The 25,706-nt window shown below is 40.2% G+C and overlaps 1 protein-coding gene across 2 annotated transcripts in view; it reads right to left on the minus strand.

The window, feature by feature from the left end:
- Positions 1-25,706, minus strand: part of LOC110505159 (short transient receptor potential channel 3) — a 78,168-nt gene that overhangs the window by 46,994 nt on the left and 5,468 nt on the right. Inside the window, exons 2-4 of one of the 2 annotated variants that reach the window (XM_090219907.1) lie at positions 15,724-16,498; positions 14,544-14,594; positions 1,862-2,047 (exon numbers count right to left, since the gene is read on the minus strand). In XM_090219907.1, coding sequence (XP_090076033.1) covers positions 1,862-2,047; positions 14,544-14,594; positions 15,724-16,498 — 1,012 coding nt within the window. Of the gene's footprint in view, positions 1-1,861; positions 2,048-14,543; positions 14,595-15,723; positions 16,875-25,706 lie in introns of those variants that run through there. The other variant, XM_090219906.1, reaches the window with a different exon arrangement.

Genomic DNA, 25,706 nt, shown 5'->3' on the forward strand with positions numbered 1-25,706 from the left:
TTGAAGTAGTTGTTCCACTTGCTCTGCAAGGGCCGCGGCTTTTGTGGAGCGATGGGTAATGCTGCTTCGAGGGTGGCTGTTGTCGATGTGTCCCTGGTTTGAGCCCAGGTAGGGGCGAGGAGAGGGACGGAAGCTATACTGTTGCACTGGCAATACTATAGTGCCTATAAGAACATCCAATAGTCAAAGGTATATGAAATACAAATGGTATAGAGAGAATTAGTCCTATAATTCCTATAATAACTACAACCTAAAACTTCTTACCTGGGAATATTGAAGACTCATGTTAAAAGGAACCACCAGCTTTCATATGTTCTCATGTTCTGAGCAAGGAACTTAAACGTTAGCTTTTTTACATGCCACATATTGCACTTTTACTTTCTTCTCCAACACTTTGTTTTTGCATTATTTAAACCAAATTGAACATGTTTCATTATTTATTTGAGACTAAATTGATTTTATTGATGTATTATCTTAAGTTAAAATAAGTGTTCATTCAGTATTGTTGTAATTGTCATTATTCCAAATATATTTATAAAAATCTTCCGATTAATCGGTATCGGCTTTTTTTGGTCCTCCAATAACCGGTATCGGCGTTGAAAAATCATAATCGGTCTACCTCTAATTTCAACTAACTGTAATCAATGTCATTTGGTTGGGCTATTAGATCAAGCACAGTGACAGCACATTAAGCTGTTGTATAAATACATGACAAATCTGACATTGTATTCCTATTTGAACTTTGGTGTGCTTTTAAAATGGTTGAAAGTGCAGCGATAACACATTGGGATTTCAACAAACTTTTAGCTGTCTTTTTTGAGTGGGTGAAAATAGGTTGGAATCTCACTGATCAATCTATCTTTCCAAATATGATCCAATACTCCACGTTGAAATGACATGGTGTGCACAGAGGGAAGGATCCAAACATCATTTTTAATACATTATATACCATTCATTTCTATTGGGCTCAAAACTATCTGAAACAACCAAAACAACAACAAATGCATCCAACAAATGTATAGTCACAAGCTTGATGTGGTCATTGCATCCTATGAATATGGGACCAAATACTTAATGTGTTACTACTTTAACACACATACAGTATAAGTGAATTTGTCCCAATACTTTTGGTCCCCTAAAAAGGGGGGGATTATGTACAAAAAATGCTGTAATTTCTAAACAATTCACCCAATATATGAAAATACCCACAAATTAAAGCTGACAGTCTGCACTTTAACCTCATAGTTATTGTACCATTTCAAGTATCCCAATACTTTTGAGGCTCACTGTGCATGTACATTCAATATGTTGACTGTGCTTTGGTTGGAATTATGCTGTGTTACTTCTAGGCACTAAGATTATGTTTAGTTATTAGTTGACCCCTGAACGTGGAGGTACAGCATAGGGATTTCTAGTATCAGATATTGTAGTTCTGGCAAAAAACAAAAGCACCCAGCATCGAAGCAATGCAAATTGCTAACTGTTGCAAAAAGTGTAGAGACAAAATGTTGATGAAAAATGGATGGATGCTGCATATGAGACAGATAATGTTACAAAAGTTGCCCTGTTGAGTTGGAAGGCATGCCCCTTTTTTTTTTGTTGCTCAGGTAAAAGTTTACCAGGTAATATTTTAGGCAGGTCCGGTGGAGGGGTGTAGAAAGGACAGAAGGGCCAGAGATGCAGATCTGGTACACAGGCAAGTAACAATGGAATCCTTTGGATGTAACGTGGTGTGTCTTGGTAATTGTTTTGACTGAACTACTGTTATATTCTAGAAATAACTTACAAGATAGAGATTAGAGAGCGAAGTCAACTGCTTGCAAGGCCTTAGAATAGATAAAGGAAACTGTTAGCTACTTACCTTTTTCACCTCGTACTTGATGGCCAGTTTGACCCTGCTCAGGAGAGAGCGAAGACCCTTCCCCGCCTCCTTCTCAGCAGTAACATCTCCATTCAAAATGGCTTCCACTTCCTCCGTGTCCCGACAGAGGTCCAGCACTCCCACTACAAAGTCCTTACACTGCATAGACAGCTTGCGATAGTCATTCTGGACGGAGGGAGAGAAAACACAGGTTAGAGCCAAGTCAGCTGCTGTAGACAGGGAAATGCAAGCTCGTCTGCATAAATCTAATTTACAAAAGTAATATGTGACACGAGCATAATATAAACTTAGTGGTATTTTGTTCAGCAACCATACTGTTATAGAAGCTATATCAGTGAGAAAACAACTCAAATTCTTAGAAAACCCTTTTAGCATTTCTGAGTAACTGAGCACTACTTGGCTGGACAAAAAGAGCCATATGCCTACGGTAGTGGTGACCCAATGGGAATATCTGTGTGCAATGATGTCGGCAGTGTTATATATATGCACATTTCATAAAATGTTATTATTACTCAAGTATGAAAATCTGAAATACATTTACATCTTAATACTCTGCACTGTACAAGGGGGAGGTCAGGTCATGGCCGCAGGAAGATGTTTTGGGGCGGTGCTGAGGAGTATTTTTCTCTGCTCTGCTAACAAGTACTTTTCTCCGCTCATACAGGAGTAATAAAGGCCTAGTTCACAAACATTGTTCATTGTTAAAATGTTATATATATATATATAATAAGCATAAGTATTATTAGTTATTTACATTAGTATTTAGACCCTTTGCTATGAGACTTAAAATTGAGCTCATGTGAATCCTGTTTCCATTGATCATCCTTGGATGTTTCTACAACTTGATTGTAGTCCACCTGTGGTAAATTCAAATGATTGGACATGATTTGGAAAGGCACACACCTGTCTATATAAGGTCCAGTTGACAGTGCATGTCAGAGCAAAAACCAAGCCATGAGGTCGAAGGAATTGTCCGTAGATCTCCGAGACAGGTTGTGTCGAGGAACAGATCTGGGGAAGGGTACCAAAACATTTCTGCTGCATTAAAAGTCCCAAAAACAGTGACCCCAACATTCTTAAATGGAAGAAGTTTGGAACCACCAAGACTCTTCCTGAGCAATCGTGGGAGAAGGGCCTTGCTCAAGGGGGTGGTCAAGAACCCGATGGACACTGACAGAGCTCCAGAGCTCCTGTGTGGAGATGGAAGAACCTTGTAGAAGGACAACTATCTCCGCAGCACTCCACCTATCAGCCCTTTATGGTAGAGTGGCCAGACGGAAGCCATTCTTCAGTAAAAAGGCATATGACAGCCCACTTGGAGTTTGCCAAAAGGCACCTAAAGACTATCAAACCATGAGAAACAAGATTCTCTGGTCTGATGAAATACTTGGCCTGAATGCCAAGCATCACATCTGAAGGAAACCTGGCACCATCCCTACGGTGAAGCATGGTAGTGGCAGCATCATGCTGTGGGGATGTTTATCAGTGGCATGGACTGGGAGATTGGTCAGGCTCAAGGGAAAGATGAACGGAGCAAAGTACAGAGAGATCCTTGAATGACAACCGGCTCCAGAGCTCTCAGGACCTGACTGGGGCGAAGGTTCACCTTCCAACAGGACAACGACCCTAAGCACACAGCCAAGACAACGCAGGAGTGGCTTTGGGACACGTCTCTGAATGTCCTTGAGTGACCCAGCCAGAGCCCAGACATGAACCCGATCGAACATCTCTGGATAAACCTGAAAAAAGCTGTGCAGCGACGCTCCCCATCCAACCTGACAGAGCTTGAGAGGATCTCAAATGGGAGAAACTCCCCAAATCGAGGCTGTAATCTCTGCCAAAGGTGCTTCAACAAAGTACTGAGTAAAGGGTCTGAATACTTAAGTACATGTGATATTTCAGTTTCTATTTTACTTATTATATGTCTAAGATTTGTCATTATTTATTTAATCAATGTTAGAATATGGCTGTAACGTAACAAAATGTAGAAAAAGTCAAGGGGTCTGAATACTTTCTGAAGGCACGGTACATTTTACAGACACACTATATTTTGCATTAGTTTTCATATTGTTTTTAGTCCCACCCTTCAGCTCCACTCAACCTCTCCCACCTATCGATGAACAACATCCAGTTTTCATAATGATTCTGCCTCTTCACAGCAAAATCTGCAGAGCTGGGATGGTTATATGCCCCGTGTATATAACATTCTATTGGTTGCAATAATGTTGTAGTTTTGAATGTACAGTCATTTTGTGTATCTGTTCATAAACCATGTGTCACGGAAGTGGTACATCAAAAATAACTTCCCAATTATTTTACAATCTATATAGCACAGCTGTCAATTTTTTTGGTCCTTAAATGAAACTGGTATACTTTTCTATTTATCAATTTTCTTTAACCAATTTTGTTCTTTAGTGCAGGATCGCCAGACAAGTTCCTTACTTTCCACCCCTTCCATTTTTGCGGTAATGCTGCAAATAGTTGTAATTTTGGGTAGAGCAGAATATACCATAGATTTTTGTTAGCTGCATGTGTGACATACCTCCACCAGTCGGATTTATTATATCATTTACAAAGATTAGAACTTTTTCTATTGTAAAAATAATGTTTGTTTTTTTAAATCACTTAGTATATTTCAGTTTAACCATAATATTTGTTGTATTATTTGTTCAGTCTTTTATGGACGATTAAACTGAAATTTAAACCAACCTTCTATGGCGTATATTTTGGAATAAAGGGAAAAAGGCCATTCTTGAACATGGGGTGAGACATTCTTACTAATCTGCTACAGAACCAGTTCGGATTTAAGTATAACTTTTGTATGACTGAAACCTTTAGTGAGAGGTCTAATGCTTTAATATTTAAATCATTTCTCCCCTCCGAATTCATATTCATTATATAAATAGGCCCGTTTCATTTTGTTTGGCTTGCCATTCCGTATATAATAGAGTATTTTTTGGTCATAAAATGTAAAAAACAAGTTGCTAGGAGTAGGCAAGGCAATAAGCAAATAGGTAAACTGGGATATGACTACAGACTTAACCCGAGTGATTATTTTCACAAATAGACAGGTTTTTTCCTTTCCATCTTATCTATTTTTCCTAACTTTCTATTCAAATTTATTGTAGTGAGATTATTTATTTATTTCGGGATATGAATATTGAGTATGTCCACATCACTGTCAGACCATTTTATTAATAAACTACACGGTAATGTAAAAGTTGTATTTTTGTGTGATCCAATACCTAATATAGTAGTACCCTTATCATACTTTGGTTGTAATCATGAGAGGTTAGAAAAAGTATCAAGATCCTGTATCAAAATTGTGGATAAAAAATAAAAAATCACAGTACAATGACACCTTTGTTTTCAAGCCCTGGATTTCTAGCCCCTTGATATTATTGTTGGATCTGATTTAAATAGCTAACATTTCGATGGCTATAAGAAATAGATATGCCGATAGAGGACAACCTTATTTTACTCCTCTTCACAGTTTAATAGTTTCTGAAATGTAGCCATTATTTACTATTTTACACCTCGGGTAACTATACATAACTTTAATCCATTGTATAAGTGATTCTCCAAAATTAAATATTCCAGGCATTTTTTATAAATCCCAATCCGTAATTTATCAAAAACCTTTTCAAAGTCAGCTATGAATACCAGGCCTGGTTTCCCAGAATTTTCATAGTGTTCTATTGTTTCCAGTACTTGTTTAATATTAACTCCAATGTATCGTCCATGTAAAAAAAAATTGGATTAGGATTAATAATATCTGACAATACCGTTTAAATTCTAAACCCTACGCATTTTGCTAGAATGCTTGCATCACAACACTGAAGTGTAAGGGGCCTCGAATTTTTTAACGGACTGGATCTTTATATTTACCATTTCGGTCCTGTTTCAGAAAAAATTCAAATCAGACCTTCACCTGTTTTATATGAGTGGTTAAAACATGCTAATAACGGTCCTCTAAGTACGTAAAAAAAAAAGTTTGGTATACCTTACTTTTATTGTTTCTTAACAAAACAATTTGTTTTCTCGACTATGGTTTGTGTGGTCTTGGTTGTTCTTCGAGGAAATGTAGCATAGATACTGTAACTGCAGTGTTTGTCCTGTCTGAAATCTGTCTACCTCATCCTACAATACTTTGCTTGGTCTGTGCAATGCTTGATGTAGTTCTGTTCTTGAGCTGTTCTGGTCTATTAATGTTCTGTATTATGTCATTTTTTATGTTTTGTGTTGACCCCAGGAAGGGTAACTTTTGCAACAGCTAACGGGGATCCCAATAACATACCAAAATACCAATTAACGTGAGTCGTGTGGCAGTTTCCCAAAATGTGGTGGTTTTAAACTTAACGTAACTAGCAAGTTATGTTTTGTGTAAGAAAGTATGATCTATTGTGGTGCATGAACTGGCCATACACATTAGCTAACGTTACAATCTTATGTTGACTAAGGTTACTTTGCTAACTAAAGTTAATTGCCTATCATAGCAGCCAAGGACCAATTTATTTGTGCATAGTTGTTTGTGCTCCGATTACACGTAAGTGTCTAGATCAGCAGTTTACACACGACTTCAGCCTTATGTGAAAAACCTTACTTGGCAAAATATAGCTAGCTTTTTAGCTAGCTTTCCTTGTTAGCTACATAACGCTAGCTAGTTAGCTAGCTAATCAAAATATTTGTTTGCATTTATTGATTAACCTCAGCTTGAATGCCAACATATAGCTAGCATTATACAGTATCCTAGCTTTGTTCCATATACTTATTATGACCGGCAGTGGTAGCATGGTGCAAGCAACTGTGTTGTTGCCGAGCAACCAATCCGGTGTTAGAACACTGAGTTTCGGCTAAAAAATGATGTTAGCATTGTCAGAAATGCTACAAAAACGTAGCACATCGTTGGTTCTTAACAGACAGAAATTAGCACTGAGGGCGATAAATTAAACATTTAATAAAAACTGTTGCGCCGACAAAACTTAGTCAGACATTTTTTTAAAGTCCTATAGTCACTTTATGGATGCTATAGTCTCATTTTAATCTGACGTTTAGAATTTGAGCTGGGTATGAAATACTCAAAAAAAATCAATTGCTAACAACCCTGTTAGAAAATCGGGCATGTGGTTCTCGGTAACAGCCGAACAGCTCACACAAGAGGCAGGGAGTGTGATGTGTACCTTCAATCACGATGATTTGCAAATTTTCATCGAGATTGGTATTATATTGGCTTAGATATGGTGATAGGGAGATTTGAATTTAACACTGAGCTTCATTCAATCCCTATAATATTATAGTACTATCATCCTATAATAGACGTAGCTAATAACCGATACTCCCGATACGCCACCTTTATGAGTTTAGCAAAGTGCAGTAATTATGGAAATATTTGAAAAAATGTAGCTTGGAGTGAAAAAAAATCTATCACATTGTTGTTTCAACCTTGCTCTAAGAACACAATTAAAGATGCATCCCTGTAGGCAGGGATTAAGAGAAAGTGACTTGTAGCGGGATAGATAATAATAATAATATACAACAATAATAATAATAGTAAACAGTATAGCAGCAGCATAAGTGGTGGGTGGGTGTTTGCATGGTGGTGAGAGTGTGTATGTGAGTGTGTGTGTAATAGTGTCAGTGTAGACATGATAGGCAGATCATTTTGTATGTGTACACCCCTTCAAATTAGTGGAATAGGATGCCACCTTTCCAACAAGTCAGTTCGTCGAATGTCTGTCCTGCTAGAGCTGTGCCGGTCAACTGTAAGTGCTGTTATTGTGAAGTGGAAACGTCTAGGAGCAACAACGGCTCAATCGGGAAGTGGTAGGCCACAGAAGCTCACAGAACGGGACCGCCGAGTGCTAAAGCACGTAACGCGTAAAAATCGTCTGTCCTTAGTTGCAACACTTACTACCGACTTCCAAACTACCGCTGGAAGCAACGTCAGCACAATAACTTTTCGTTGTGAGCTTCATGAAATGGGTTTCCATGGCCGAGCAGCCGCACACAAGCCTAAAATCACCATTCACAATGCCAAGCGTCGGCTGGAGTGGTGTAAAGCTCACCGCCATTGGACTCTGGAGCAGTGGAAACGCGTTCTCTGGAATGATGAATCACGCTTCACCATCTGGCAGTCCGACGGACAAATCTGGGTTTGGCAGAGGCCAGGAGAACGCTACCTGCCCAAATGAATTGTGCCAACTATAATAGTCTGGGGCTGTTTTTCATGGTTCGGGCTAGGCGCCTTAGTTCCAGTGAAGGGAAATCTTAACGCTACAGCATACAATGACATTCTAGAAGATTCCGTGCTTCCAACTTTGCAGCAAGAGTTCGGGGAAGGCCCTTTCCTGTTTCAACATGACAATACCCCCGTGTACAAAGTGAGGTTCATACAAAAATGGTTTGTCGAGATCGGTGTAGAAGAACTTGACTGGCCTGCGCAGAGCCCAGACATCAACCACCTTTGGGTTGAATTGGAACGCCGACTGCGAGACAGGCGTAATCGCCCAACATCAGTGCCTCTAAAGCTCGTGGCTGAATGGAAGCAAGTCCCTGCAGCAATGTTCCAACAGTTTTTGGAAAACCTTCAAAAAAGAGTGGAGGCTGTTATAGCAGAAAAGGGGGTACCAGCTCCATATTAATGCCCATGATTTTGGAATGAGATGTTTGACGAGTAGGTGTCCAAATAGTTTTGGTCATGTAGTGTATATACAGTGCCTTGCAAAAGTATTCGGCCCCCTTGAACTTTGCGACCTTTTGCCACATTTCAGGCTTCAAACATAAAGATATAAAACTGTATTTCTTTGTGAAGAATCAAAAACAAGTGGGACACAATCATGAAGTGGAACGACATTTATTGGATATTTCAAACCTTTTTAACAAATCAAAAACTGAAAAATTGGGCGTGCAAAATTATTCAGCCCCTTTACTTTCAGTGCAGCAAACTCTCTTCAGAAGTTCAGTGAGGATCTCTGAATGATCCAATGTTGACCTAAATGACTAATGATGATAAATACAATCCACCTGTGTGTAATCAAGTCTCCGTATAAATGCACCTGCACTGTGATAGTCTCAGAGGTCCGTTAAAAGCGCAGAGAGCATCATGAAGAACAAGGAACACACCAGGCAGGTCCGAGATGCTGTTGTGAAGAAGTTTAAAGCCGGATTTGGATACAAAAAGATTTCCCAAGCTTTAAACATCCCAAGGAGCACTGTGCAAGCGATAATATTGAAATGGAAGGAGTATCAGACCACTGCAAATCTACCAAGACCTGGCCGTCCCTCTAAACTTTCAGCTCATACAAGGAGAAGACTGATCAGAGATGCAGCCAAGAGGCCCATGATCACTCTGGATGAACTGCAGAGATCTACAGCTGAGGTAGAAGACTCTGTCCACAGGACAACAATCAGTCGTATATTGCACAAATCTGGCCTTTATGGAAGAGTGGCAAGAAGAAAGCCATTTCTTAAAGATATCCATAAAAAGTGTCGTTTAAAGTTTGCCACAAGCCACCTGGGAGACACACCAAACATGTGGAAGAAGGTGCTCTGGTCAGATGAAACCAAAATTGAACTTTTTGGCAACAATGCAAAACGTTATGTTTGGCGTAAAAGCAACACAGCTGAACACACCATCCCCACTGTCAAACATGGTGGTGGCAGCATCATGGTTTGGGCCTGCTTTTCTTCAGCAGGGACAGGGAAGATGGTTAAAATTGATGGGAAGATGGATGGAGCCAAATACAGGACCATTCTGGAAGAAAACCTGATGGAGTCTGCAAAAGACCTGAGACTGGGACGGAGATTTGTCTTCCAACAAGACAATGATCCAAAACATAAAGCAAAATCTACAATGGAATGGTTCAAAAAGAAACATATCCAGGTGTTAGAATGGCCAAGTCAAAGTCCAGACCTGAATCCAATCGAGAATCTGTGGAAAGAACTGAAAACTGCTGTTCACAAATGCTCTCCATCCAACCTCACTGAGCTCGAGCTGTTTTGCAAGGAGGAATGGGAAAAAATGTCAGTCTCTCGATGTGCAAAACTGATAGAGACATACCCCAAGCGACTTACAGCTGTAATCGCAGCAAAAGGTGGCGCTACAAAGTATTAACTTAAGGGGGCTGAATCATTTTGCACGCCCAATTTTTCAGTTTTTGATTTGTTAAAAAAGTTTGAAATATCCAATAAATGTCGTTCCACTTCATGATTGTGTCCCACTTGTTGTTGATTCTTCACAAAAAAATACAGTTTTCTATCTTTATGTTTGAAGCCTGAAATGTGGCAAAAGGTTGCAAAGTTCAAGGGGGCCGAATACTTTCGCAAGGCACTGTAGTACATGTAAACAGGGCTGACAAGTGACTGGTAGCAGAAATATATAAATACTTTTGGTAATATACTAATGATAATACATACATGCAAACAGGAGTAATAGTGACCAGTAGCAGGATAAATATATAGATACTAATGGCAATCAATGAACAGCAGCATAGTGGTAGTAATATATCAAATCAATAATAATTTTACAACTCAAATGTGCTGGTTGATAAAAGTCCTGTATTTATGGAAAATATGTTTGAAAATTGTATTTTGTTTTTAAATGATATTTTAAATTGGAATGGTAGATGTCTTTCATGGAGTTATCAGAATTGTGTAGGAAGGTTGGCTCAATCCAAGATTACAACCAATTGACTACAGCATTACCCCCAAAATGGAAGAAGCAGGTGGCAGCGGGAGGAGGTAGGGAACTGGTCTGTCTTCCCAATATAAAGGATCAAACTGGCGGAGGAATAAAAATAGCATAAATAGGAAAGTATACCAGTTTCATTTGAGGACCAGGATTTTGAAAACTGTGCTTTACAGATTGCTGGGAAGAGATTTCTGATGTATCATTTTCATGCTACAGGGTGTATTGATAAGAGTTGATAAATAAAACGACACAAGATTCAAGACTTAAATTATTATATAGAATTCTTGCCACCAATTGTTTTTTGAATATTTGGGTCATACAATCATCGCAGCTCTTCAGATTATGTTGTGAGGATACGCAGTCTCAAGTTCAGGAATGGCTGAAAAAGTATAACATTAATCTAAAATTGACCCTAGAAATAGCATTGTTGGGAGATCTGGAGAGACATGGTCGGTCAATTACTAATATACTAATACTCTTAGTAAAAATATTAATCTTCAACTTGCAATCTGTGGATTCTATTCGATTAGATTGGAGACAAGTGGGAGTGGACTTTCTGGGCTGGGGATAGAACGACGATAGAATGACAGGTCCCAGTTTTTGACCTTGTGAGAGATCTGTCAATGTGCTCTTGAGCAGGGCGTTGACCCTGGTTGCTTCTGTGAGTCGCTCTGCATGGGTATCTGTTAGATGTCTGAATCTAATGTAAATGTTAAGCGGCTTCACTGCAAGTAGATTGTATGTTTTAATATTCAATAATAAACATTTTAAAAATCATTTTAGCAGCAGCGTAGGTGTGAGGGGGAGCAGTAGTTGTTAGCCATTTAACAGTCTTATGGCCAAGGGATAGAAGCAGTTTAAGAGTCTGTTGGTCTAAGCCTTGATGCACCGGTACTGCCTGCCGGATAGGAGCATGGAGAACAGTCCAAATGTGATTGTTTGCTGAGAGCATTTACAGTGCCTTGCGAAAGTATTCGGCCCCCTTGAACTTTGCGACCTTTTGCCACATTTCAGGCTTCAAACATAAAGATATAAAACTGTATTTTTTTGTGAAGAATCAACAACAAGTGGGACACAATCATGAAGTGGAACGACATTTATTGGATATTTCAAACTTTTTTAACAAATCAAAAACTGAAAAATTGGGCATGCAAAATTATTCAGCCCCTTTACTTTCAGTGCAGCAAACTCTCTCCAGAAGTTCAGTGAGGATCTCTGAATGATCCAATGTTGACCTAAATGACTAATGATGATAAATACAATCCACCTGTGTGTAATCAAGTCTCCGTATAAATGCACCTGCACTGTGATAGTCTCAGAGGTCCGTTAAAAGCGCAGAGAGCATCATGAAGAACAAGGAACACACCAGGCAGGTCCGAGATGCTGTTGTGAAGAAGTTTAAAGCCGGATTTGGATACAAAAAGATTTCCCAAGCTTTAAACATCCCAAGGAGCACTGTGCAAGCGATAATATTGAAATGGAAGGAGTATCAGACCACTGCAAATCTACCAAGACCTGGCCGTCCCTCTAAACTTTCAGCTCATACAAGGAGAAGACTGATCAGAGATGCAGCCAAGAGGCCCATGATCACTCTGGATGAACTGCAGAGATCTACAGCTGAGGTGGGAGACTCTGTCCATAGGACAACAATCAGTCGTATATTGCACAAATCTGGCCTTTATGGAAGACTGGCAAGAAGAAAGCCATTTCTTAAAGATATCCATAAAAAGTGTTGTTTAAAGTTTGCCACAAGCCACCTGGGAGACACACCAAACATGTGGAAGAAGGTGCTCTGGTCAGATGAAACCAAAATTGAACTTTTTGGCAACAATGCAAAACGTTATGTTTGGCGTAAAAGCAACACAGCTGAACACACCATCCCCACTGTCAAACATGGTGGTGGCAGCATCATGGTTTGGGCCTGCTTTTCTTCAGCCGGGACAGGGAAGATGGTTAAAATTGATGGGAAGATGGATGGAGCCAAATACAGGACCATTCTGGAAGAAAACCTGATGGAGTCTGCAAAAGACCTGAGACTGGGACGGAGATTTGTCTTCCAACAAGACGATGATCCAAAACATAAAGCAAAATCTACAATGGAATGGTTCAAAAATAAACATATCCAGGTGTTAGAATGGCCAAGTCAAAGTCCAGACCTGAATCCAATCGAGAATCTGTGGAAAGAACTGAAAACTGCTGTTCACAAATGCTCTCCATCCAACCTCACTGAGCTCGAGCTGTTTTGCAAGGAGGAATGGGACAAAATTTCAGTCTCTCGATGTGCAAAACTGATAGAGACATACCCCAAGCGACTTACAGCTGTAATCACAGCAAAAGGTGGCGCTACAAAGTATTAACTTAAGGGGGCTGAATAATTTTGCACGCCCAATTTTTCAATTTTTGATATGTTAAAAAAGTTTGAAATATCCAATAAATGTCGTTCCACTTCATGATTGTGTCCCACTTGTTGTTGATTCTTCACAAAAAAATACAGTTTTATATCTTTATGTTTGAAGCCTGAAATGTGGCAAAAGGTCGCAAAGTTCAAGGGGGCCGAATACTTTCGCAAGGCACTGTATTCTTGATTTAATTTCCATGGAACAACTCGACGTTCAGAGTATACTTTGTTCTGCCACTTTGTTCATGTCTAATGCTTTATTCTTTCTCATTGTGATCGATCGATTGTCGTAATCCATCTGTCCAAAGACAGAATAGAATGGGAGACAATTTGAATACAGTTTTAGGCAAGTCCGATTCCTACATTTCCAGTTACTTATAACTGAACATTGTGATCCAACTGTAAAGTGAAGCATTGCACCATGTGGTAAGAGGCAGTGAACCATTTACTGCGCTTGATTCACTAGAACATGTTCTGATATGATCTCTCACAGAGGGAGGCAAATGACAATTCAGAGAACAGATGGAAGAAAACCGGTTTCAGAGCAAAAAGATAACAAGCCCTGTATGAGGCCGGATATTGAGCTATGTAACGTGTGAAAACCTAGGACTATATGTATTGTCTATTTTTAGTTTAATCCTGGGTTGAATTTTAACAATAGCTGTTGATGACTTCGCAAATCCCATACAGGCCTAAATAGCATCATTGATGATATACAGTATGGTTACATTTCATTTGCTCTGTTAAACCTACACTTTGGAATGACTTCGATAGCAGCACCAGTGAATCTACTAAATTGACATTTTTCAACAATCATCCTCACAATAGCACATTGGTAACAGTTGGTGACAGATATCAAAACTAAGCAGGACCGGGCTTGGTTAAAACCCTGGATGGGAAACCAAAGGGTATCTATAGGTAGATCAACTTTCCAGTAGGAGGTGGTGCCCAGCCTATAGTTTTTTTCTTACTGTGGACATTACATTGAAGATCTGACATTGTTTCAAAGGTAGAAATTCAACATATTTTATGCAAGGTTTGTTGACAATTGGTTACCATGGTGACAGTCATGTGGTTGTAATTTCCCTCTCAAAACAACAGTTTAGACTTTTTCAAATCCAATGTATTTTCCATGTAGATTTCACGTCACAATACATTGACAAATTATGTTGAAACAACATTGATTTAACCCGTTTGTGCCCAGTGGGGAGTGGAATGTTAGCTAAAAAGCAAAAAAAAACTGGTGTCCAGACTACAAACAAGCATCCTTTCCTAAAATGTTCTCATTTAAAACAAATTTAGTGTAGCTTGTTGCATCATACAAGCTCAAAATGGTTGTTAATGTTTCATATGTTTAACAGCATGGAACACCTTAGCAAATGTGGATAACAAGGTTTTGTGGCAATGTGGTTCAGTGAACTCATTTTTACAAGCAATACAAAAAAATCAAAGTTCTTAAGAGGACATGTTAGTTTTTTCCCCCCCTATCTCCCATTAACTGCTCTTGTAATTCAAGTCTATTTCAGAATGTTTATCTACAATGTCAATAAATTGATGTAATTAAACATATTTACCAGGGAGAAGCAATTGTGCTGCATGGTCTCTTTTTTATGGCTCTTTTTATCCTGGTGGTGGCAGCAACATAACACACATACACACACACAGGTTGAAGATTCATTACATGACAACATCGGTGTTAAATAAAAACATGAGGCAGAAATTAAAGGAGCAGTTAAGCCGCATCAACACATTGCTATTGTACAAGACTTTACCTGATAACAATCATCAATCTTGTAGGTACTAGGGCTGGGAGATATACCATATTTTACTATATACCGGTATTTATGCACGGACCGGTTTGGGTTTTTACTTTACCTTCTATAATGGTATTTTAATGTTTGATTTGTTAAATGTGATACGCCGTGTGTAACGTCCATTTTTATAGTTTACTCCGCTACTTGAGTCATCCCTCTCCGCTCTCTCTCTCTCTCTCCAAGCCGCTTTCCACACAGACCTTGTCCCAACCCCTGTCACTCAAGGAGCGCATTTGTTTTTGCTTGACTACGAGACACTTTCATTCAGTCTGCATGGTCAACGACATTGTTTCCACTTTTGATCTTAATATACATCCACAAGCGTTCTATAATTACAATATTAGTTTGTGTTTCTTACATCTGCAAACAGCAAGTTTGTATTTTCTTAGCAAGTTAAGCTAAATTGTTTTAGCCACTGATGCTAATCACTAGTTCGCTGGCTAGCTAACTAGCTAATAAAAGTACTGAGTCAGAGCAAACGTAGCTTGCTAATACAGCCTGATGCCAGTACTGGTAGAGGCTTAAATCAGCATGTTGTTTGTGCAACAGTATCTTCTAAATCAAAGAGGAATGGGCGAAGCATGAATATGTTGGCTATATGAATAAAGATGTAGCCAAAGATTATAGGGTCCCCTAGGAAACACTGAAATTTGAATTTTGGCCATATCGCCCAGCCCTAGTAGATACTATGCCAAGAAACCGATCAAAAATGGTTATGGCATCAAAATAAATGCAGAAAAAAACAACAGACATTGAACATTAAGCTTCTGAGTAGAAGGTTTGCAAAATTCTGTACATTTCCTCAAATTCCTAGGTTTTTCTGAAAAACCAAACAATGTTGAGAACGTTCTTAGAAATAGATTATTATTTTTTTAACTGAATTTAGGAACGTTTCCAGAATTTTGCAATCCTGAATGAGAGTAGCTCAAAAGTGTCCTACCTTGAACTCCTTCTCGATGTTGGCCAACTTGGTCAGTTCATTGCTGAGCTCCAGTGCAGTGAACACCGGGTCCTCGCTAGACAGCGAAAGGTATGCCGGGCTAGCCAGGCCCCGGTAGGCATTGATGCGCAAACGTGAGTGGCTGAAAGCGTCTTTGCCCTGTTTCTCGGTGCATTCTGGGCACTTGCAAAAGTAGTCATGTGGCCGCTCAATGCGAGCACCCTTCAACAGCAGCATGTGTACCACCTCGTACTTCTGGCAGTGTGCAGCCAGAATGATGGGGGTGATGTCGGGCGAGAAGCGTGTGCCATCCTCGTCATACGAGTAGAAGTCATCGTCCTGCAGCTCACACGGACTCCGCGTCAGCCGCTCGCTGGCTTGGAAGGATGGATGGGCCAAGATGGCTTCCACGATCCTAACATACCCTTTTGAGATAGCCAGGAGTAAGGCGTCACCAATGCGTGCCAGGTTGTCCCTCCTCAAGAGCAGTTCCATCACCTCCAGATGCTCGTTGCCCACCGCAAGCTGCAATGCGTTCTGGCCCATGTAGTCCACACAGTTGACATTGAGCGTGGTGGACTCCTCCAGCATCTTGCGGACCACAGGGATGTTGCCATACTCGGCGGCGTCCAGAAAGCGCTCCTCCTCGGCGGTCATGCTGGTGGTGTGGTCGTTGAACATGAAGGCCGGCCCACGCATCGCTGGTCGACGACCCTTCTCCCGCGCCCCTGTCATCCGCCGGTGGGCCGGGAGCTCAAGTTCCGCCGCCCTTTTCCTTGCAGAGACGGAGAAAACAACATCATGGTTACTTCCTCTGTGAAGAGCCTTGACTTTTGCAAACATACTTACCACCAAGTTTACTACCAAAAAGAAAAGAAAATTGCCCCTCTACAAGTTAAAACAAGCTGCTTTGTCCTTCAACTATAAAGAGCTGACTTCAGTTGTGGCCCTGTTTTACAAAGTCTACTAAATGACCCTTCACCATTCAAAGAGACCAGTAATATAAGCTCGGAGCTAATGTTACGTTCTGGCATAAGGGCTCATCTAGGGTATCATCTTTGCTGTCTGCACAGTCTCTGTTGTTCCTTGACACACAGCCACGTAATTCCACCACCCCACGCCACCCCGACTTTCACAACAGAATGGAGAGTGGCAGCCGGACAGCAGTGTATTCATTAGAACCCAGCCACCCCAGCCGTCTCAGTGAGAGGTGAGCCAGTGACAGAGCGCCACACATACCGAGTGAGAAATCCTCCTGGCGTTAATAGCATTTTAATGAAACACAACAGATGCATGAGTAATACAACTACAGTTTGCACTGACATATCATGGCTTTCTCAGCCAGGTTTGAATCTGAGCAATTGCTCTTTCCAGAGATGAGAGTCATAGGCATAAGGCACATTCGATTACTTGTTTTTGATTTTGGCTTAATAATATCAATACTAATATTGATATTTGGGAAGTATTTGTACAAATAAAATAAAATGTTATTTGTCACATACACGTGTTTAGTAGATGTTACTGCGGGTGTAGAGAAATGCTTGTGTTTCTAGCTCCAACAGTGCAGTAATATCAATATCAATGTAATATCAAACAATTTTACAACAATACACACAACTCTAAAGTAAAGGAAAGGAATTAAGAATATATAAATCTTTGGAAGAGCAATGTCAGAGAGGCATAGACTAAGATACAGTAGAATAGGATAGAATACATTATATACAGTTGAAGTCAGAAGTTTGCATACACTTAGGTTGGATATTAAAGCTTGTTTTTCAACCACTCCACACATTTCTTGTTAACACACTATAGTTTTGGAAAGTCGGTTAGGACATCTACTTTGTGCATGACAAGTGATTTTTCCAACAATTGTTTACAGACAGATGATTTCACACACACACTGTATCACAATTCCAGTGGGTCAAAAGATGACTGTGCCTTTAAACAGCTTGGAAATTCCAGAAAATTATGTCATGGCTTTAGAAGCTTCTGACAGGCTAATTGACATAATTTGAGTCAATTGGAGTTGCGGTCAAACTGCTCAGGAAGGAGACACGTTCTGTCTCCTAGAGATGAACGTACTTTGGTGCGAAAAGTGCATATCAATTCCAGAACAACAGCAAAGGACCCTGTGAAGATGTTGAAGGAAACAGGTATAAAAGTATCTATATCCACAGTAAAACAAGTCCTATATTGACATAACCTGAAAGGCCGCTCAGCAAGGAAGAAGCCACTGCTCCAATAACTTGACAACAAAGTCAAGGTATTGGAGTGGCCATCACAAAGCCCTGACCTCAATCCCATAGAAAATGTGTGGGCAGAACTGAAAAAGCATGTGTGAGCAAGGAGGCTTACAAACCTGACTCAGTTACACCAGCTCTGTCAGGAGGAATGGGCCAAAATTCACCCAACTTATTGTGGGAAGCTTGTGGAAGGCTACCCGAAACGTTTGACCAAAGTTAAACAATTTTAAGGCAATGCTACCAAATACTAATTGAGTGTATGTAATCTTCTGACCCACTGGGAATGTGAGGAATGAAATAAAACTGAAACAAATCATTCTCTCTACTATTATTCTGACATTTGACATTCCTAAAATAAAGTGGTGATCCTAACTGACCTAAGACAGAGGATTAAATGTCAGGAATTGTGAAAAACTGAGTTTAATTGTTTTGGCTATGAAATATCTCTCTCACGCTCTCTTGCTTCTCCTTTATTTTTTAAATTAAGTTCTTCAAAACGGTTCAACTATTGTCTTTCTCTCTCTTTGAGTCAACTACTCACCACATTGTATACACTTCAGTGCTAGCTAACTGAGGCTTATGCTTTCAGTAGTGATTAATTATCTGATCCTTTGATTGTGAGGACATGTCAGTTCATGCTGCAAGAGCTCTGATAGGTTGGAGGACGTCCTCCGGAAGTTGTAATAATTACTGTTTAGTCTATGGAAGGGGGTGAGAACCATGAGCCTCCTAAAAATCTAATCAAATCAAATTTTATTGGTCACATACACATACTTAGCAGATGTTATTGCAGGTGTAGCGAAATGCTTGTGTTCCTAGCTCCAACAGTGCAGTAGTATCTAACGAGGTTTTGTAGGTTTTGTATTGAACTCAATGTACCCAGAAGAGGACAGAAGCTAGCTGTGCTCCGGCTACACCATGGTGCTACCCTATAGAGTGCTGTGGAGGTTACTGTAGACCTTGATTTAAAAACAGTGTGTTTTAATACATTTGGTGACGTAAATATATTTAGTATAGTTTTATCTTTTTTTTTCTTTTTTCTTTTTCTGTCTTTTTTAGTTTTACAATTGACATTTTTATGAAATTCACTGGGGAGGATGGTACTCCCCTTCCTCCTCTGAGGAGCCTTCACCGTTCCAAATGCATCCATTTGAGGCGAATGCTGTGGCAGAAAAAAATGGACTCCCATTTCTGAACAGGGGGAGGGTGTAAGGCGAATAGAGTCCATACTTCTGATGCAAAATATCAACATTACAGAATGCATGCAAACGGAGAAGGAAAATACATGTTGCATAAAATAACAACAAACAAACCAAGAAAGGGCTAATACACTGGTGTTGAAACTAGGGCTGACCCCAATTAGTCAACTGGTCCATTGATTGGTTGATTGTTTGATCGTTAGGCTGTTTGTCGACCAATATTTTTTTTTTGCTGGAGCAGTAGCAAAAATATTTTAACAGATTATGTCTGATTTGCGCCCATCTTAGTGAACTAATCCATTGGGGAGGCTAAGCGGATGACACAGTCGATGAAGGGGAGTGTGAATGCGCTCTCCCCCCAATTTGTGCACATTCATTGTTTAATGACTTCAACATGTCCCTGATTGAGTCTGTAATACCAACATGCTTCAAGCAGACCACCATAGTCCCTGTGCAGGAGGAACACAAAGACAACCTGCCTAAATGACTACAGACCCGTAGTACTCACGTCCGTAGCCATGAAGTGCTTTGAAAGGCTGGTAATGGCTCACATCAACACCATTATCCCAGAAACCCTAGACCCACTCTAATTTGCATACCGCCCAAACAGATCCACAGATGATGCAATCTCTATTGCACTCCACACTGCCCTTTCCCACCTGGATAAAAAGGAAAACCTATGTGAGAATGCTGTTCATTGACTACAGCTCAGCGTTCAACACCATAGTACCCACAAAGCTCATCACCAAGCTAAGGATCCTGGGACTAAACACCTCCCTCTGCAACTGGATCCTGGACTTCCTAACAGTCGGCCCACAGGTGGTGAGGGTAGGTAGCAACACATCTGCCACGCTGATCCTCAACACTGGAGCTCCCCAGGGGTGCGTGCTCAGTCCCCTCCTGTACTCCCTGTTCACCCACAACTGCATGGCCTGGCACTACTCCAACACCATCATTAAGTTTACTGACGACACAACAGTGGTAGGCCTGATCACCGACAACGACAAGACAGCCTATAGGGAGGAGGTCAGAGACCTGGCCGGGTGTTGCCAGAATAACAACCTATCCCTCAATGTAACCAAGACTGATGATTGTGGACTACAGGAAAAGGAGCACCGAGCACGTCCCCATTCTCATCGACGGTGCTGTAGTGGAGCAGGTTGAGAGTTTCAAATTCCTTGGTGCCCACATCAACAACAAACTAGATTGGTCCAAACACACCAAGACAGTCGTGAAGAGTGCACGACAAGGCCCTATTCCCCCTCAGGAGACTGAAAAGATTTGGCGTGGGTCCTGAGATCCTCAAAAGGTTCTACAGCTGCAACATCGAGAGCATCCTGACAGGTTGCATCACTGCCTGGTACGGCAATTGCTCGGCCTCCGACAGCAAAGCACTTCAGAGGTTAGTGCGTACGGCCCAGTACATCACTGGGGCAAAGCTGCCGGCCATCCAGGACCTCTACACCAGGCGGTGTCAGAGGAAGGCCCTAAAAATTGTCAAAGACCCCAGCCACCCCAGTCATACACTGTTCTCTCTACTACCACATGGCAAGTGGTACCGGAGTGCCAAGTCTAGGACAAAAAGGATTCTCAACAGTTTTTACCCCCAAGCCATAAGACTCCTGAACAGGTAACCAAATGGCTACACAGACTATTTGCATTGTGTGCCCCCTCCCTCCAACCCCTCTTTTACACTGCTGCTACTCTCTGTTTTTCTTTTATGCATAGTCACTTTAACTATACATTCATGTACATACTACCTAAATTGGCCCGACCAGCCAGTGCTCCCGCACGTTGGCTAACCGCGCTATCTGTATTGTGTCCCACCACCCGCCAACCCCTCTTTTTACACTTCTGCTACTCTCTGTTCATCATATACAGTATGCACAGTCACTTTAACGATACCTACATGTACATACTACCTCAATAAGCCTGACTAACAGGTGTCTGTATATACAGTGGGGCAAAAAAGTATTTAGTCAGCCACCAATTGTGCAAGTTCTCCCCCTTAAAAAGATGAGAGAGGCCTGTAATTTTCATCATAGGTACTTGTCAACTATGACGTGAAATCTTGCTTGTTTGCAGGTGACCAAATACCTATTTTCCACCATAATTTGCAAATAAATTCATTAAAAATCCTACAATGTGATTTTCAGGATTTTTTTTCTCATTTTGTCTGTCATAGTTGAAGTGTACCTAAAATTACAGGCCTTTCTCATCTTTTTAAGTGGGAGAACTTGCACAATTGGTGGCTGACTAAATACTTTTTTGCCCCACTGTAGCCCTGCTTCTATTTTCACAAATGTCTTTCTACTGTTGTTTTATTTCTTTACTTACCTACACACACACATACCTTTTTTTTTGGCACCATTGGTTAGAGCCTGTAAGTAAGCATTTCACTGTCAGGTTTACACCTGTTGTATTCGGCACACGTGACAAATAAACTTTGATTTAATTTGATTTGTTTGCGTTTGATTGTTAGTGTCTATCAATTCCCCATTACATACGCTGTATCACCAGTAGCACATTTACAGTTCATTCCTACAATTTCTAATCTACAACGTTTGTTTGGTTACGGTGATTTATGTTAATGCATTCAAAATACTATTATTCCAGTCTTTTACCGTCCTTATTGTCGGAGTCGACACATTGTTTGCAGAATGCACAACCTATGATTCTGAGAGACAAGTTTTGGTTTATTTCATTTTATTTATGAGTTGTCAATTTAGTCATTGTCTTTGGTTTAGAGTGCTCCTGTCAATGTTGAGTAAGCACCTGATTACGCAAAGAAGCAGGCCTACCTAATGACCTCTTATCCCTTGCACAAATGCCTACAACTGTGTTATTTCCGAGCTCAATGGCGCAGGAAACTGAGGGCCCAGAATATTTTATACAATTAATTAATACATTTTATTTAACCTTTATTTAACTAGGCAAGTCAGTTAAGAACAAATTCTTAATTATATTGATGGCTTAGCAAAAGGGAAAAGGCCTACTGAGGGGATGGGGGCTGGGATTAAAAATTAAAAAGTAGGACAAAACACACATCAACTACCAATTGGAAATCATGAAATTGGGGATAAAAAGGGGTAAAAAGTAGAAAAAAATAAAGATAAAATAAATAAAAAAACAGAGTATACTGGGGGAGAAGGACACATCTGACCTAACGAAGGGCCGAGATACTCTTGACCTACCGATAGGGCAAGATAGACTGGACCTACTGGGAAAGCAGTAGACTTACTTGAGGAAACACTTGGCCTACAAAGAAGACAGGAAACGTAAAACCCACAAGGGATGAATGCACAATCTTCTTCTTTAAGGTTTTATTGACATACTACATCCAAATAGGTGTATTGCTGCAACCTACTGGGTGGGGTAAAAACTGAGATCCTTTAACAAAAAATAACTAAACAATAAAAATAGGACACAGTAATGTAATTTTTCAAAAAATTAAACAAAAGTTAATGTACTCCTTCACTTAGTAAAAAGTACTCAAGATTCCTACACAGGCTCTGAGGCCTGAGAGGGGAAGCATCTTCAGACAGTATACCCTGCATTGTTTCAGCCATGAAATCCTGGAGATCCAAGAATCTTTTAGCCGCTTTGACAATGTCCAGTTTCTTACATTTTTGTTAGTTTGTCCTGTAAAATTAGTCCCCTGCGCAGTAAATCAACCTTCATGATTAGTGTTTCAGGATCTCTCAACCGACTGACATCCACAGACTGTTGGGCATCCACTGCCATAGCTTCACCATCTCTACTCGCAGCTTCGACAATTTTCACTGGCCCTGAATAGTAAACAGTAAACACACTGATAACTTAGTCGGCAGCCAAACTTCGGCATTGGGTAACGTCACAGGTACAGGCTTGGCCTTTTTTACAGTCACAGCCGGTGGGGACACTGACTGGCCTGATACACTGCCTAAGAAAATGCCTGGACCTGACAAAGCCATTTAGTCACAGGTTCGGCCCCAACTAATTATACAATACAAAGGCCTCAATCGCTATTGTAAGTAGCCTTGTCAGAGCATGAACGGCCCATAGTGCATGAGCCTGTCTCCTGTTTCTGTAGAGTGAGGTTGCTTAACGTACAAGTACACCTACTAGACAGTATGTTAGTCTATTGTGGGGCCTTATTATATAGTACTAATTACTATTGTAGACCTACACTATTTCCATGACACTCCAGAGGATTTTAGTACACGTAAGCTGCAATGGGACATTGAGTGACATTAGGTCAGGACTACATTTTGATCAAGACTACATTTTGAACAGGTCTGTTAATTACATTCATTAATAAATCACTGGTCCTGTAGCTTGTCTGATATACCTTAAGTCCAAAAGAAAGCATATGCCAGGTCAGAATTTGTCCAAATTTGTCAGGAAATGGAAATATTACCACTGCCCTGGAACAAACTACCAAAGATTTTTGTTTTGACAATACAGTTGCTTTGCACCATAATTAGTACCCCAATCCAATGTGTAAAAATGTGTAAAAACACATACAGTAGTAGGATTGAGCCATCAAGTAGTAGTGTAACTTGGTGATTAAAAAAAACAACATTTTATTTAACCTAATTTTAACATTCATAAAGAGCACATGTTCAACCATTTTGCGAGGTTAAATAAAATGACTACTAAGTGCCTATTAAGTGCCAAAAAAAGTCACAGGGTTAACCGTCCCCTTGTGTGCAACAGGGAGGGGCAATTCAATGCAAGCTTCACTTGAACAAAGAAATTGATAAAACATTTCTAGCCTGTCTATCTATGGGTAACAGGGTTATCGTGTTGTGCTCAACCTGCTCAGTTTTCCACCACAAAACACCGGAAAATGGCCAAAAAAGGTAGAACCAGCTCACCTGCTTTTACACTATGATTTGACTATTAGATGTTAACTGTTTCATTTGAAAAAAATGATTTTAAAAGCAATAGTTTCACCAGAAGTTGGTGCAGGCAGCACAACGAATCGCCTGAGACACGCTGCCTGCCCTCCCAGACATCTACAGCACCCGGTGTCAAAGGAAGGCCAAGAAGGACCTCAGCCACAGACTGTTCACTTCGCTACCGTCTGACAGATGTAGACAGTACAGGTGCATCAGAGCCAAGACTAAAAAACAGATTATATTACCAGGCCATCAGACTGTTGAACAGCCACCACTAACCGTCTACCAGGTGATGCACACTCACTCACACAAACACACACAAGCCATCACACACACCTCATATTCACAAACACACGCACGCACCTACACACACACCCAACACTGCTATATGCTAGAGACATTGAACTTCCTGTTTCACACCGTGAATTTAAATACTATAATCCCGACGTAGCTCATCATAATATTTATATTACTGTACATTGTATTTTAGTTACACTGTTTATACACACTGCATATGTATTTATACACTGGATTCGTGATATTGCTTAATCTAATATGCAGTATCTACTGCTGTACATTCTTAGCTGATATTGTGCAAATTCTCCCGGTGTACATATGTATAGATTGCATTTGATTACTGATACAGTGCTATATGGGTGGTTAATCAGATTTGTCCAGCCGTTCTTGATTTCATGTCTTTTTTTATTTTCTTACATTTAATTGTTTGACATTTTACTGCAATGTTAGGAGCTAGTAACATAAGCATTTCGCTGCACCCGCGACAACACCTGATAAACTGTGCACTCGGCCAATAAACTTTGATTTGATATTAAAACAAGAGTTCAGTTCACATAACAGGGTTGACCTTAAAATGAGGGACAGGTTGTCTTTTTATATATATATTTTTTTTAACCTTGAATCACTAATCTTCAGAAATGACTTTGTCAAAGCAACAACATACCTATGGCTTTACAATGATGTTGAAAACTTGGATAAATGTTGGGATTAAGTGGGTTAAAATATTCCCAGAATTCACAGTGGATGTCACACTGAGAGGCATGTCAAAATGCTGATTTTTTTGGGCACTTTAGCAAGTCTTTATTCAACCAGTTTCTATTCTGATTCAATCAATTTTCCATATGGTCCATAATAAAGAGGACTTCATTGAATATATCAAGCTTTTTAAAATTCTATATTTGTGCACAATATCCACTTAAAATATCAAAGAGATGCCAAAGGCACTCATTTCGTGGAATGACCCAGTTCACGTTCTTCATGTTTTGTTTTTGTCTAGGATTTTTTTTTTTTTAAACATAAAGACAACGGGAGGTCTTGGAAGGTCACAGATGATCTTCTCAGAGGACAAATGTCACTGCCTGGAGAAATTCATGACCTTTAATTCCTGGGTGGTCAAGGTCCAACAATACCCACTGACAGAGTACAAGAAAGTATCTTCTGCTGAAAATACTGTCTGAATTCTGTGCCTCTCTCACTATTCTACACACGCAAGTGGCTATTGTGTTGCCATATTGACAGACCACAAAAAAAAAATTCCATGGACTGAAGAAATACAGTATATAAATTCTACTCATTCTAATTCTATTGGGTCTCCATAGCCTGAGTGCCAGTCTGGTTGTGATATCATGCCAATTCATTGT

Source organism: Oncorhynchus mykiss, chromosome 25 (assembly GCF_057628025.1).
Source record: "Oncorhynchus mykiss isolate SJ-2025 chromosome 25, ASM5762802v1, whole genome shotgun sequence".
NCBI lineage: Eukaryota > Metazoa > Chordata > Actinopteri > Salmoniformes > Salmonidae > Oncorhynchus > Oncorhynchus mykiss.